The sequence below is a fragment of the Hyaena hyaena genome, unplaced genomic scaffold (genome assembly GCF_003009895.1).
Source record: "Hyaena hyaena isolate Hyena2069 unplaced genomic scaffold, ASM300989v1 scaffold_182, whole genome shotgun sequence".
NCBI classification, from domain to species: domain Eukaryota; kingdom Metazoa; phylum Chordata; class Mammalia; order Carnivora; family Hyaenidae; genus Hyaena; species Hyaena hyaena.
In genome coordinates this window covers 1070772-1086860 of record NW_024080814.1, presented here as the reverse complement: position 1 = coordinate 1086860, position 16089 = coordinate 1070772, and the positions used below count along the sequence as shown (strand labels likewise).

The window sequence follows — 16089 nt, the reverse complement described above, 5'->3', positions numbered from 1 at the left end:
AGATAATTATAGGAATACATTGGAAGACAGAAGAGTTGGTCTTTGATAGGAATAGACACGTACTTATCCATTAAAACAGGAAGGAGAGGCAGAGAAAACGGGGACAAATGCAGGATGGCTGATCTGGTAGTGTCAAGTGCCAAGTTCCTACCTGAGTGTAAATAAGTGAGGCCATCATCTCAGTAGATAGCCAGCTGGAGATATAAGGGCAGAGAATTTGTGAAGTAGTCAAAACTATCGACTTGAATGGTGTGAACGCAGACTTGCTAGGGAAACACAGTTGAATACCTGTGGAGATTGGCAATCAGGAATGTAAAGTGAAACCAGTTAGCAGAGTTAGGTAATCTTTCTGTAGTAATACTTAGTTGCTTTGGGGATGTTTTGATGTTTTGGCAGGAAAATACAATGGAAGAAGAGGACAAGGGAGTTTAAAGCATTATAAGAGTGATCATAATGATGGAGTCTAGGCTGGACACAAAAAGAAACGAAATTGTGAGGAGACTAATCGAGAAAAAGTTGTAGAGTCCATGGAGTCTTGAAGTACAAGAATAAGATCTGGAAAGACAAAAGGTGGAGATTAGATGGGAGGGTTCCTTGAGGCTCCTGAGTGGCTCAGCTGGTTAGGCGTCCAACTCTTGACTAAGCTCAGGTGATGATCTCACTGTTCGTGGAATTGATCCCCATGCTGGACTCTGTGGAGCCTGCTTGGGATTCTCTCTCTTCCTCTTTTTCTGCCCATCCCCCACTTTCACATGCAATCTGTCGCTCTTGCGCTCTCTCATACTCTCTCAAAATAAATAAATAAACATAAAAAAAGGGAGGGGGGCTCCTGGGTGGCTCAGTTGGTTAAGCATCTGACTCTAGCTCAGGTCATGATCTCACTCTTTGGTTCCTGGGTTCGAGCCCCACATCGGGCTCTTTGCTGTCAGCACAGAGTCTTCTTCAAATCGTCTGTCCCCCCGCCCCTTTGCCATGTGTGCTTTCTCTCTCTCAAAAAGAAATGAAAAATAAACAAACATTAAAAAAGGTTCCTCAAAATTGAGATTTTAGAAGGGATACAGTTTTTGTAATGAGAAGGTTACCATGGTGGCTGACGTGCGGTGGTGGAAGAGATTGAGGATGAGGAAGAAGTCAATCAATAGATAGGGTAGCTGATGGTTCATCCTTATGGCGGTTGAAATCTATCCATGGGTGGAAAAGATAGAAAGGAAGTTGGTGAGCCATGAGCTGAAGTCATGAATGAGAGGGATTGACTGGGAGTTCTATAAATGAGAGCTGTGAGGATAGATGATGGCTGATGGGATTTCACAGCATGCACTTCAAAGGAGTTGCAGAGAAGGAAAGTGCCACAGTGGTTGAGACAGCATGAAAATGAGCAGGAAACCTACCCCCTCACCAAGTAAGGTGTGAGAGAAAAGCAGGCCATTCTTGAGAACTCACTGTGCAGGAAGACAGAACTCAGCAAACAGCCTATTTTCAGGCAAGATAACAAGGTGATAGGAACCATCCAGAGGTGAGATGATAGGGGACTTTTTTGAAGACAGACTGATTCCAGAGGGAAGAGGTTTGGAACTCAAGGAAGGTTGAAATACTGAATTGTATTAGAGAAGCACAGATAATGATAAGAATAAAGGCCTGGGTCAAGACGTAGAGGTGAAAGACAAAGAGATTAACAGGATCTAACTAAGCCCTGTGGGATTAGTCCTGGATAGGCTTTTGGAGGAAGGACAAAAGGAAGCAGTTCGTTAGTTACTAGCCACATGTGGCTACCAGGCACGTAAGTAGAGCTAGGCTGAATTGATAATACATACCAGATTTTGAAGATGCCGCACAAAAAAATCTCAATAATGTTTTTATATTGATTATGTACTGAAATGATAACATTTTAGATACATAGAATTACATAAACTTTATTATTAAAATTAATTCCCCCTGGGGCACCTGGGTGGCTCAGTCGGTTAAGATTCTGACTTCAGCTCAGGTCATGATCTCACTGCCCATGAGTTCGAGCCCTGCGTCCGGCTCTGTGCTGACAGCTTAGAGCCTGGAGCCTACTTTGGATTCAGTGTCTCCCTCTCTCTGCCCCTTCCCCAGTACCATTCTGTCCCTCTCAAAAAAATAAAGTAAAAACATTAAAAACAATTTTTTTTAAATAAAAAACATTTCCCCTGTTTCATTTTACTTTTTATGTGGCCACCAGAAATCTTTAAATTATATATGTGGCTTGCAGTGTATTTCTGTTGGACAGCACCAATCTAGAATATTTTGCCAGAAATTGAAGAGCTTCTGACCATTCTTCATTCCTGTGCATGGAAAAATCCCACTGGAGCCCAAACATCAAGTCTATTTTGCATGGTGTGCATTTTCTACCATTGAATTTCATTTTAGAAAACTGTAGTCACTCACTTCTGAAAGGTCATTACTTCATGTATCACATTTACTTCAGTACTAGCCAATCCACAAAATTAAGTAGCAACTTAACTTCTTGATTCTTCTTGATTCTAATCTGGTATTGTGGTACCAGATTACTATGTGTGATAACTTCCTATTCTTTGAAGACATCCTGTGACCTGACTTTAAGACATTTAAAAACAATCAAGACAAGTTTTGATATAGTTTTTCCTGACAGCACCAGATGCAGCATCAGAGGTTTGAGGTTTTTCCTTTACCAGCCTTAAAATACTTTGTAAAAGACAATGGGTACAAATTTTGATACTATTTTTCACTTTATGAAACAGATCCAGAGAGGTTATAAGGTTTTTTGATGCCAGAAAACAGGTTCATAGTTTTCAGCTGTTGTTCCTGTGCTTTGCCCTCAGAGCATTTATTGCACCAGGTAATAAATACAGTAATCCCAGATATGACATTTTAAGCAGATCTTATTTCATTATCATGAAAAAGTTTATGAAATCTGGGTTCTCTTGTGCTTTGGGCCAGAATTCATAATAATGCACAATGGGAATAACTAAAGGGTAAAATCAAATATTATTGTTAATCTTTGAAACGAATGCATAAATATATTAATGCAAAAATATCTAAAAACTGATTATACCAACCCAACAGATCACTGTTTATAACATTTTTCAGACTACAAAATGTTCACATAAAAGTATCCCTAGTAATTGTGTGTCTGACAAATCAGTAGCAAACCCCCCAGAAGTTACACTAATTTGCTGTAGGTTGTTTATAGATATTTTTGAGGTTTTATATTTAATAAAATAATATAAAGTTACTGTAATTAGCAAAATCATACAAAGTTATTATAAATGTGTCTACTTCTTAAAAAAAAAAAAAATTCTAGATTGGGTGCCTGAGTGGCTCAGTCCGTTAAATGTCCGACTTCAACTCAGGTCATGATCTCACGGTTTGTGAGTTTGAGCCCCACGTCGGGCTCTGTGCTGACAGCTCAGAGCCTGGAGCCTGTTTCAGATTCTGTGTCTCCCTCTCTCTCTGCGCCTTCCCAGCTCGTGCTCTCTCTCTCTCTCTCTCTCAAAATTAAATAAACATTAAAAAAAATTTTTTTTAAAAACCTGAATGGTTAATGAGCACATAAGGCCCTTTCTTTGACCAATAACAGTTAAAAATAGTTTGCTAAGGACCATGCCTTTGTCATACCAAACTGTAAAGCATTGCTTACTACTTTCAACTTTTAAAAGTCAGACCAGGACCTGAAGTGCTATGACAAAGCTAAGATCCTTGGCAAACGGGGATTCTGCTTGGGAGGTTTTCAGACTAACCATTTTTCTACCTCAGAGGGCCTAGGCTCCCTATAACGAACTTGTAGATTCCACTTTTCCAGGCCTAAAGATAAAAGCTAAAATAAACTATTTCCAGAGGTTCTTTATATGTAATGAGAATATGAACATGCATATATATTTCAAATCTTTTCAAAAACTCCCCCTTTGCTTCACAACCACTAAGGAACTGGATGGATACTTGTAAGAGGTAAACTAGAAAAATGTATGATGTGTTGCGATTATTTTTTCAAAATGCATTCATCTAGGTGGCCCATATCCGAGCAGAAAGAGATATTTTGGTAGAAGCAGATGGTGCCTGGGTGGTGAAGATGTTTTACAGTTTTCAAGATAAGAGGAACCTTTATCTGATCATGGAATTTCTTCCCGGAGGTAAAAGCAAACGTAATAGCAGTGACAGATTGACATAAGCACATCGTTATATGAAATTATTCTCCTTTCGATTAGGTTTGCTGTTAGAGTCCTAGCTCGGAGGTTTTACATAGGCAGTCATGGTCTTCCAATAGTTCCTCCCATAATAATGCTAATTTTTACCACAAATCAGATTATTTTAAAAGAATGATAAGTTGGCACATTTTCAATACTACCATTCTGGGTTTACGGTATATAATTAGATTGTTACAAGTCTAGAGTTAAGAACAGTAAGTCACTAAAGAAAAAGACAAGGGGCGCCTGGGTGGCTGAGTCATTTGGGCATCAGACTCTTGATTTCTGCTCAGATCGTGATCTCCTGGTTTGAATCTCAAGCCCTGCATCAGGCTGCACACTGCCAACCTGCTTAGGATTCTCTCTCTCCCTCTCTCTCTGCCCTTCTCTTGCTCCTGCTCTCTCTTTTAAAATAAATAAACTTAAAAAAAAAAAAAAGAAAGAAAAGGACAAATAACCCAGTGGGCAAATGATAGATAATGTATAGAAGGGAAACTCGGGTTGGTCTATAAATATATAGGAAGGTGTTCAACTCTGCTTATATTCAGGGCAATGCAAATTAAAAGAAGAGTGAGATACTATTTCACACTCATCTGATTAGTAAAAACATTAAAAGTCTGATGAGACCGTGGGAGAAACTGGCCTCTCTTCCACGTAAATTCATCTCTGACTCTTCTGGAGAGCAGTTCATAGATAGCCGTGAAGTGAAAAGGGCACGAGTCCTACATTCTGGCAACTCTACAGCCAGTGTGTTCGCCGGAGATTCTCCCCGACATGCATACAACAGGTTCGTGAAAGGTGTTCATTGCAGCATTGTTGTGATAGTGAAACACTGCGTGCAGGATAAATGACCGTTAGTAGACTGGATAAATAAAATATGGCACGATTAGGTGATGAATTATTCTACAGTTGTTAAAAGTCAGGAGCTCTATTCATCTCAGTAAGATGTCAGAAATGGTGGAGTAATAAAGCCAGCTGTGGAATTACACGTACCATTTATGTAATTTAAAAGATACATCAAAGGCTATAAATTCATAGTAACCAAATCCATGATCATGGTTACTCAGCAAAAAAGGAAAGGGGAATGAAATGGGATGGAGGACGAAGAATACTTCTACATGTTTGTTGTTGTTGTTCTTTTAAAGACTTGAACTATCATGAAAAATACTAACAGTTGTCATTTCTGAACTGTAAGTTCACTATTGTTTATTCTTTGTCCCCTTTTAAAGAAAAAATCTTGGAAAATGAAAGAATGTCTTTTAGTGAGCTGATGTTCTGTTTTTGCTGGACTGAAGAGCTCTGAATATTTTTGAAACTTGAATTTGGAAGAATACATCCCATTTCTAGCACGTTTACTCTGGTTCATTTTCATAGTTCAGTATATTATCCTATTCTGGATGTTGAGTGGTGGATATCACTTCATTATCATCTCTGCTCTGATTTGACTTCACATAACTTTCTACTTTAAAATCATTAGATGTCATGAAACTTTTGCTAATGCAGTGTAACTTTTTTTTTACTTGGCCCTAGAGACTGTTGGAGATATACTGGGTGGGTTGTAAAATGTAAAAATCAGGCATAGATTTTACGGATACAGAGAAAGCTTGAGGTGCTTCTAATACATGATACTTATTTTCATTTATTTAGGTGACATGATGACATTGCTAATGAAAAAAGATACCTTGACAGAGGAGGAGACACAGTTCTACATTTCAGAGACTGTTCTGGCCATAGATGCAATCCACCAGTTGGGTTTCATTCATCGGGATATTAAACCAGACAACCTATTATTGGATGCTAAGGCATGTGAATAAACTGGTGAAATATTGGGTTGCTGATTATTTTGTGGGGTGATGGAACTGATTTTGTGATTGAAAATGGGCAACTACAATTTATGTCCTTGCCCAATTGTGTGATGTCATAGAATGATGCAATAGGAGGGGACTCCAGAGTGAAATGACATCACGGGAATATGACTGTCGTTATCTTCTAACACTTTCTACTCTTGAAAATCATCATCAAATATTTATAATTTTATGTATCACCTATATGGATTATAAGCTAAGAATGTTTATAATGATTACATTTAAAAGGAAAATGTGTAATTAGGCTTTTGTTTCAAAGTCAATATAATCTATTGATTTTACTAGATTTTTTTTTTTTTAGGGTCATGTAAAATTGTCTGATTTTGGTTTATGCACGGGATTAAAGAAAGCCCATAGGACTGAATTCTACAGAAACCTTACACACAACCCGCCAAGTGACTTCTGTAAGTCTGATTTTTTTTTTAAGGTTAACTTAGTGTAGCTGGTTGTTGAGAACTAAAAGTTCTCTTTCTCTGTCCTCACTCCTTAAACCAATGTATTTTACTTGTATATGTTTGAATTTGTTTTTTTTTTGGTAGAGTTTTTCCCTCATGATTACAAATCTCTCTTGTTGACATTAGCATTTCAGAACATGAACTCAAAGAGGAAAGCAGAAACATGGAAGAAGAACAGAAGACAGCTGGTAAGTCAGCTGTGGCTTTAAGAAAGGTTGCCCTGCTCCTAAAATTTCACCTGGTTCTGCTTGATCATTTTGTATCTTCACAATGATTAGTACCTACTTTGTAGCAATGATAGGACTTCTTCTGCAATCACATGAGTCTCTTAGTTTCTCTGTAACATTGCCTTGCCTGCAAAGTGACTGCTAATTTAACTTTATTTTATGGCTCATATCTATAGTTAAATCACCTGTTTACTAGTAATTAGCACTTTATATAAAACTCATGGACATGAGTACAATTGTAGTGAATGCCTTATGGTTTCCATTTATCATACTTGTTCTGAAATAACAAATATCAATTAGCAGAAGTAAGGTGGTTGTGTGTCTCTGAGAACTTCTTTATAGACAAAGTAAATAGGAAGTTTGGCATGTTAACAGTATTGCAATAAAACTAAGATAAAATAAAACTGGAGAGCAGACTTTACCACAGGTAAACTTCATTACCTTTTTAATGAAAGTGGAATAAAACTATGTTTACCCAAACTATTTCTCCTTTATTACTTAGCAAATCAATATACGGATTGCTTGTGCCCTTTCCTCTTTCCCTTTATTAACTAGATCCAGAAACATTCTCAGGGTTAGGAATGTGCCTTTTGACTTTGTTTTCCTGATTTCTTATACAATGCTTGCCCATATAGAGACTCTGTAAATATTTGTTAAAGTCAACCAATTGATGACAGGGAAACTAATTCATTATTTTCTCGGAGTGTTGGGTAAGGCAAATAGACTGAAAGGTCTAATACCCTCTCAAACCAAATAAAATGACCTTTGTGTGATTGAGCTCATTCTGTCATTGGCCCACGTAGTTAATTGCAAGCTTCCTGTGTTTGTAAAAGCATTTCAGTGTTTTTAAAAGCTTAAAAAAATTTTTTTAAATGTATGGAGCCATGAAATAATCACAAAAACTTCCTTCTACTTTTAAATGTGCCGCTTTCAGATCAGATTTTACAACTGAGAAGAATTGCAGTATTTCCTACTTTTAAGGGGAAAAATGAATAGTGCTTAAAAATATGGTGGGAGTTCTACTTACAGAGCATTCACAGGTGATTACTCCTGTACATGTTTTATAATTTTCATGGCCATCATCATGACTTCTTCAGTGTTTATTTACCAAGGGAGAAGTAGAGGGACTCTTAGTATTTGGGGCAGGAAATCCTCCCCTTTGCCCCCTTCCAACTAAGTGCCAGTCAGCACACCCATCAGGTCATTGAAATGACAAAATCTGCTGTCACACATTTTCAAACAGTCCCTAGCATAGTGCCCTTAGTTGAGAACTACTGCCTTAAAAAATTGTTTTTGTAAGATTTCTATATGAATTAAGAATGAAATTCCCTGGAATTAGGTTTATAATGAAAATACCGGATGTTTATATATCTAGTCGGTTGCAGTTTACAACTTCCTTTCTGTTTCACCCTCCTATCAACTGAGTTAGGACAGGTATTATTACTCCCATTTTTCTCTAAGCAGAGGCTGAGGCTCAGACAGGTTGAATAACTTGCTTCAGACAGGTTGAATAACTTGCTTGAGAACACACCAGTAGTGAGTGGGGAACCCAGGCCCACTGGACTCAACCTCCTTATTCTTTTTGAAGTAGATTTTTAACCTTAAAAATAAAACAATTACTTTACCAGCAAAAATGGGTTATTTGGGAAGGACCGAGAATTGCAATTCAAGGCATACAAGCTATGGCAAAAGCATTGGCAAGTCCAACAAAGAAAAGGAATGGTATTTTAAGGGAAGAAGGAGGATTTGGAAGGCATTGTTTTGAGCAGAAGTCCATTGGAGAACAGCAAGAGTTCGGGGTGCTGAAGGTTTCTCCTTAGCTGAGTTGCAGGGGAAGTTTTCTCATAGGAGATATAGTGTGCATCTTTCACTGTTAGGGCTGTGGTTGAAGATTCTTTCCCTGTTGATGATTCTTCTGATGGGGTCTGTAATTGACAGTCCCTCCTGTAATTGACAGCGGGTAGTATAGCTCTACCTTCTAGTATCCCACGCCTACTTTAGTGAGCCCTCCCTTTATTAGTTGCCACAGGATTTAGGGCTAACTATATCAGTAACTTCGTTGAGCTTCTTGGGAGGACAGATATCATATCTTAAATAACATTTTCTCTGATTTCGTTCCTATCACTAAGCTGTCTACATGATAAACATGCAAAATAAATATTAAATGAAAAATTAGCTTCTGTACATGTTGCTTTTTCCAGTAGTGCACCATTCCTAGATCTTTCAAAAAATATTTAAGCATGCTCGTTTGATAAGCTCTCCCTTTGCAGGCATATTCCACAGTTGGGACGCCAGATTACATTGCTCCGGAAGTATTTATGCAGACTGGTTACAACAAATTGTGTGACTGGTGGTCTTTGGGAGTGATTATGTATGAAATGCTAATAGGTATGTTTTCTCATCTGCTTATGTACATACTATATAACTTTCTGTGAGTGCCCCTGATTAAACATATTGCTGATATCATAGGCTAAAATATCTGAACTCTTTTAAACCAATTTTTGACACCCCCCAGTATTAAATACACAATAAATACCAATGAGCTCTGTAGGGATTCAGGAAGAGGGATTTAACCAGAACTCCTCTGTATCAAAATTATATCTGCATGGCCTTTCAGGTAAAGGGAGCAGTGCTTTAAATTCTTAATTTTATTGCCTTTTTTAGCAATTTGATTACAAGTTGATGAATGGGGACATTTTTTTATTGTTGAATGGAGCACTTAGGGTGACTGTGTTTCTTGTGGCACATATGTAGTAGGTATAGCATATTTGATTATGAAAACTGATAAAATTTTTGTTTTCTCTCATATGTAGGATATCCACCTTTCTGCTCTGAAACTCCTCAAGAAACATATAGAAAAGTGATGAACTGGAAAGAAACTTTGGTATTTCCTCCAGAGGTTCCTATATCTGAGAAAGCCAAGGACTTAATTCTTAGGTTAGTGATTAATTCCCTAGAGGAGTTTGTCAGATTTTAAATCATCACAGGTACCTAAAAGATTAAATCCCATTTTACTCTTGTGGGAAGAAAGGGACCACCATTGATCTGTATAGTCAAAGAGATCAATAAAGAAAAGGTTAAAAAAAAAACAAAACTGCGAACAATTAAAAGGAAGTATGAAGCAAAAACAGTAAGAGTTAAGAAGAGGAAAGGGGTGGGGTGCCTGTGTGACTCAGTAGGTAAACTTGATTTTGGCTCAGGTCTGACTGAGCCCCGAGTTGTGGGATTGAGCCCTGAGCTGAGCTCTACACTGAGAGCGTGGATCCTGCTGGTGATTCTTTCTCTCCCTCTCTCAGGCCCTCCCAGCGTGGGCTCATCCCCTCTCTCAAAATAAATAAGTAAACTTAAAAAAAAAAAAAAAAGAAGAGGGAGGAGGTCTTGTATTGTTTGAAAGGTCACTCCTGTTGGAATACAGTGACCCTCTCTCATTAAAGAGAAAAGGGAAAGAAAATTGCTAGTTTATATCACAGGTCTATATGTGAAATTGTTACTAAGCACAGGATTTCATTCCGTTTTCTCAGCTAAGATGAAGTATTTGGGATTGTTGTGAATGGCTGCAAGGAATATAAATTGGGACAACGTACAACGACAGCTAATTGACAGCACATTATTAAGAAATCTTTCAACTGTATATGACCTTTGACCCAGTAATTCTAAGAATTTTGCTTATGCAGATGATGTATATATAAAAATTTAGGTAGAATATGTTTATCATGATAGGTTCTTAGTAATGAAAATTTGAAAACCATCGAAGTGTTCAATAATAGTGGACTAGCTAAATAAAGTGTCATATTTCTATATATAAATTTGAGAAAATGAAGTTATAGAAAAACATTTAATGGTGTGGGGAAGTTTTCTCACTGTATTAAATGAAAAAAAAAGCTCTAAAACAGTACTATACTAACATGTATTTTAAAAACTGTAATAGAAGACTGAAAGGAAATGGCTACACACTGTTTATAATAAGTTATCACTGTACAGTGCAATTACAGAGGATTTCTATTTTTTCCCACACTTCCCACAATAAACAGAGCTAACTTCAATAAACCGAGAAAAAAAATGAAGTGTTTAAAAAATGCAAATAGAGTACTTTAGCTGTATTTTGCATATCATCATTTCTCTGTTTCCATTTTGTAGATTTTGTATTGATTCTGAAAACAGAATTGGAAATAGTGGAGTAGAAGAAATAAAAGGTCATCCTTTTTTTGAAGGTGTAGACTGGGGGCACATCAGGTATGTTCTTAGGCTGTGAATGGGAGAGGTTGAAGTAAAAACAGGGTTTTTGTGGGTTCTTTTAGCCGGATTTAGCAGTCACCTTGTCTTTGGTTCTACTAGATTAAATACAAGAGGTAGCACTGGTATAATGTTATTAAATCAGTGTTTTCTGGATAATGTGGAGCAAGACTATACTGGCGATAGCTAAATGTCTCATTTTACCTAATGTCCACTTTACGGGGAAAACCATGTGTTTTGCATCTCTTTCAACTTTTATATTCAGAGTAACGTGATGCAGGCTGATGTGAGCACAACAGAGATGTTGTATTTCATACCACAGCCCCTCGTTTTTGTGCTATTACATCACATTACATCTCTCTACTATACCATTTTCTTTATGAAGTTATAAGAAGATACAGTGCCTTTTTTAAACATTGTGGGGAAAAGTGAAATGATGCAAGTAACTTTTAAGAATTTGCTTGTAGTAGGGGCGCCTGGGTGGCTCAGTCGATTAAGCGTCTGACTTTGGCTCAGGTCATGGTCTCACCATTGGTGGGTTTGAGCCCCACATCCGGCTCTGTGCTGACAGCCCTCTTCCTCTCGTGTATGCTCGCTCGCTCTCTTTCTCTCTCTCAAAAATAAACAAACATTAAAAAGGAATTTGCTGGTATTGTTAATTGTAAGCTTTGTCCTTTATTCGGTTAATGGCCAAACCACCTTCAGTAATTCTGGACCGTTCTCCACACACTGACAGTTTAGGAACAGAAATCTGATCATGCTGCTCTCTTCCTTCCCTTTGCACTGAGAATAAAATTCAGGGTCCTTCCCTGCTTTCAGAACTGCGGGGCGCGGCTCTCCCCTCATCTGTAGCGGTGGCGTCTCGCTGTTCCCCACTCCCCCCACCTCAGGGCCTTGTCAGCAGCTCTTCATTCCGCTGAAATGCTCTTCTCTCTGCCCCTTCCTGTCGTACTGCCCTGCCTGGCCAGCTCCTCTTCATCTCTCGCGACAGCTTCTGTGTCACTGCCTCCATGCAGATCTTCACCGGAGCTCCGACCGTGTGCTAGGCACTCTACCTCTTGTAATAATAACTAAGGGTTTTTTTTATCATTTATTGTATGTCCCGCACTATTCCAAGTACTTATGTTCTTTTTTAATCTTTTTTTAAATAGAATTTATTGTCAAGTCAGCTAAATACAGCGTGTACAGTGCGCTCTTGGTTTTGGGGTAGATTCCCGTGGTTCATCGCTTACATACAACACCCAGTGCTCATCCCAACAAGTGCCTTCCTCAGGGCCCATTGCCCGTTTTCCCCTCTCCCCCACCCCTCCCATCAACTCTCAGTTTGTTCTCTGTATTTAAGAGCCTCTTATGGTTTGCCTCCCTCCCTCTGTTTGTAACTATTTTTTCCCCATCCCCCATGATCTTCTGTTAACTTTCACAAGATCCACATATGAGTGAAAACATATGGTATCTGTCCTTCTCTGCCTGACTTATTTCACTCAGCGTAACACCCTCAAGGTCCATCCATGTTGCTACACATGGCCAGATTTCATTCTTTCTCATTGCCATGTAGTATTCCATGGTATAGATAAACCACATCTTCTTGATCCATTCGTCTGTGGATGGACACTTAGACTCTTTCCATGTTTTAGCTATTGTGGAGAGTGCTGCTATGAACATTGGGGTGCATGTGCTCCTATGCATCAGCATTTCTGTATCCCTTGGGTCAATTCCTAGCAGTGCTAGTGCTGGGTCATAGGGGAGTTCTATTGTTAGTTTCCTGAGGAACCTCCACACTGTTTTCCAGAGGGGCTGCACCAGTTTACATTCCCACCAACAGTGTAGGAGGGTGCCCGTTTCTCCACATCCTTGCCAGCATCTGTTGTTTCCTGAGTTGTTAACTTTTGGGCACTTTTAATCTTATCCTCATAGTAAATCTTATAAAATAGGTACTATTATTATCGTGTTTATTTTACAAATGAGGAAACTAAGGCATGGAGTGGTAATTTGCCTACAGTGCCACAGGTAGTACTCTTGTGAGAATTTCCTAACCAGAGTTGGACACGGGCAGTTTGATTTCGGGGTCCTGGCTCTTCCTCACTGCTGTGCTGCATATACTGTGTCTGCCTCATCAACTTGAGCAGAACTAGGCCTCCCCGCTCTTTACAGTTGGAAGGACACGTAGAGAGACCCGTAGTCCAATCTCTTGCTTTGACATAAGGAAATTGTTGTAGAGCAGGGACTTGTCTGCCTAAGGTCATGCAGCTAGTTAATGACAAGAGATTAGCTCTTAAGACACCAAAGTCTATGGTTCTTTTCACTAATGTAAATTTACTAACTCACCACATTAAGTATAAATAAGTTGGAATGATTTGGGGAAAATACATATTTTTACATAACAGGCTTTGTTAACTTATCACCTAATACATCCAGGGAGGTGTTTGTTCAAAAAAACCGAAGCGATAGAAATAGATAGCTTCTTTCAACTATTTCTATACTTAAACATGTTTAGCATGACAAGGCATTTTCATGACTGATTTTTTTTAACCTAATGTCCCTGATTCCCTTAAAATTTATATGACAAGGTTTTGGATTTAGATTTCATCACAAATATATAGTCCTTTGACTCTATGAGCACCTTAATTTCCCAAAAGGTGTTTTTTTTTTTTTTCAAATATCTTTTTTTTTAAAGTAATCTCTACACCCATCATGGGGCTCGAACTCATGATCCCAAGATCAAGAGTCACATGCTCCACTGACTGAACCAGCCAGGTGCCCCCCTCTACCCATGACTTTTAATGTATGGATCTTCTACTAGAAGAAGTCTATTCCTGAGTTACTTAGATTGAATCCAGTACCCACAATATCCAGCATATTTTATACAATTATAAAATCATTTGAACACAATCTCTTCTGTTCTAACTTTCCCTTTCTTTAACTCTTATTTTTCTGCTTACCAAAAAAAACCCAAAAAAACCCAGCATGAGAAAGACTGGATACAAAGATATAAAAACTCCAAGTAAATGGTAATTTTTTACTATACTTAACTATGAAATCCATTTAACACTGTTCAAGGCCACCATAAATTTCCTTGGCTTTTCTGATATCCACAGAATAGCGTGCAGAATTTGCAAGTAGAGTTAAGTTTTGGAAAATCAAGAGTTCAGGAAAATTTACCATGCTACTCTATACTTTTTTATAGGGAAAGGCCAGCAGCAATCCCTATAGAAATCAAAAGCATTGATGATACTTCAAATTTTGATGACTTTCCCGAATCTGATATTTTACAACCAGGTAAGACACCATAACACAACTAACACTATTAATAGTTTATGAGGGTGCTGCCATTTTCACTAATGAAATTCCTTTGCTCTTGGTTCATTTTTCTATCTTTCTAGTGCCAAACACCACAGAGCCGGACTACAAATCCAAAGACTGGGTTTTTCTCAATTATACCTATAAAAGGTTTGAAGGGTTGACTCAGCGCGGCTCTATCCCCACCTACATGAAAGCTGGGAAATTATGAACGCAGATCACATTCGCCCACAACCAAGAGAACTCAGGTAGCTGCATCACCAGGCTTGCTTGGCGTAGATAACAAGACACTGAAAAACTCCCGAAGACAGTGGTGCCTCCGAGCACAAGAGGAAATTCTACCGGATTAGGATTTCTGAGACTACTACAGGAATTGGTTGGCAGTGCCAGCTGGCTTTTTTTTTTTTTTTTTTAATATTTTATTATTTTTTGTTAACTTTATTATACGAAGGTACTGGAATAAAAGAAGTGTACATCCCTCTGTAACTGCACTGCCTACATGCGTATTGAGGTCCATTCTGCCTGTGTGTGCTGTGGCTTTTGTACTGTAACACCTCTAACCAATTCAGGAGAAACATATCATTGAAAGCAGCATAGGCTGACGTGTAGGTAACACCACGGTATCGCTGTCCTACTGCAGATCTTATGGGTCTAGATAATCACACACTGAAAAAGCCATCTTCCATAGTTGGTGTTCGAAAACTTGCCCTGTTGGTTTGGACATAACGTAGAATGAATATATCTGAAGGCAATTTCTGTAATGGTTTTAAGAAATTTTAGAAAGGAAATACACTGGTTCCTTAAAAAAGAAAAAAAAGAGTTTATCATCATGTCATTTCACAAACTCCACAGTGGAGTGACAGGTTTATAAGAAGGAGGCAGTTCAACACCTTCACTCAAGCACTCCACTAATATCGTTACTTTGCATTCAGAAGTACTGATGACCTTTATATACGTAGTCTGTATACTCATAGGGAGATGTACTGTATTATATAAAGTGTAAAGTTGCTTTTCTTGTGACAAAAGGACTTCTTTTTTAACAAGAGAACATGGCATTATTTTGATTTGATTATGGTGAGTTGAATTTAAGAAATGACCATGAAGGCTGCTTGTAGAACTGGTGTATTTTTATTAAACTATTTTTTTAAATGTCGACCTTCTGATCATGTAAATGGACTTATGGAGAACAAAGAGCTACTTACTTTGGTTTTTTAGAAAGTTGTTACATATCATGGCCGGTTAACTTTTGTTTCTTTTGGTGAAGATTTTCCTTTGATAGCACTTGTATTATTGTGCCATTATTTTCTTACACTCCAAATGTACCAAAGATCCTGAACAGAGTGGATGTTCACCACTGAGTAGAGTTTTCCTTTCCTGTGGGAATGCCATATTCGGACACGACAGAGCTTTGATAGAGGTCAGTTCATTCAAGGGCAATATTGTTCATGTTCAGCTACATCCCTGTGGTTAATGTAAGTGAAATTAAGGAAGTAAATGCGGGCGGGGTGGGGGCTTGGGTTGTAAGGAGAAGACGGGGGGGGGGGGGGGGATGCCTTCAGCATCAAATTCTTTAGCTACTTCCCTATGAATAATCTTTTCTAGCTCAATCCTTTAATTCTAAAATGACTCTCTGAGGTTTTGGTTTCAAAAGTACTAGTTGAGGAAAACATTTTATCAAAGAATGACCTAATGTTTGACTTAACTGTTAATTGATAAGAGGTTTTTTATTAAGATACAATTACAACCATTATAAATTATCTGTGATCAAAATCTAAAATGACGATTTATTTGTAGGCATGTTCTTAATGGGGAAGAACTGCATAGCATCATT

The 16089-nt window shown here is 38.1% G+C and overlaps 1 protein-coding gene across 5 annotated transcripts in view; it reads left to right on the top strand.

The window, feature by feature from the left end:
• The window catches only part of STK38L (serine/threonine kinase 38 like), an 80960-nt gene extending 65547 nt beyond the window's left edge, over positions 1–15413 (top strand). For all 5 annotated transcript variants that reach the window (XM_039240799.1, XM_039240803.1, XM_039240801.1 and 2 more), the window contains 9 exons: positions 4004–4127; positions 5829–5983; positions 6348–6450; positions 6628–6689; positions 8999–9116; positions 9542–9665; positions 10866–10961; positions 14146–14237; positions 14342–15413. In XM_039240799.1, coding sequence (XP_039096730.1) covers positions 4004–4127; positions 5829–5983; positions 6348–6450; positions 6628–6689; positions 8999–9116; positions 9542–9665; positions 10866–10961; positions 14146–14237; positions 14342–14469 — 1002 coding nt within the window. In that variant the 3' untranslated portion in view covers positions 14470–15413. The remainder of the gene's footprint in view (positions 1–4003; positions 4128–5828; positions 5984–6347; positions 6451–6627; positions 6690–8998; positions 9117–9541; positions 9666–10865; positions 10962–14145; positions 14238–14341) is intronic.
• The last annotated feature ends 676 nt before the right edge of the window (positions 15414–16089 follow it).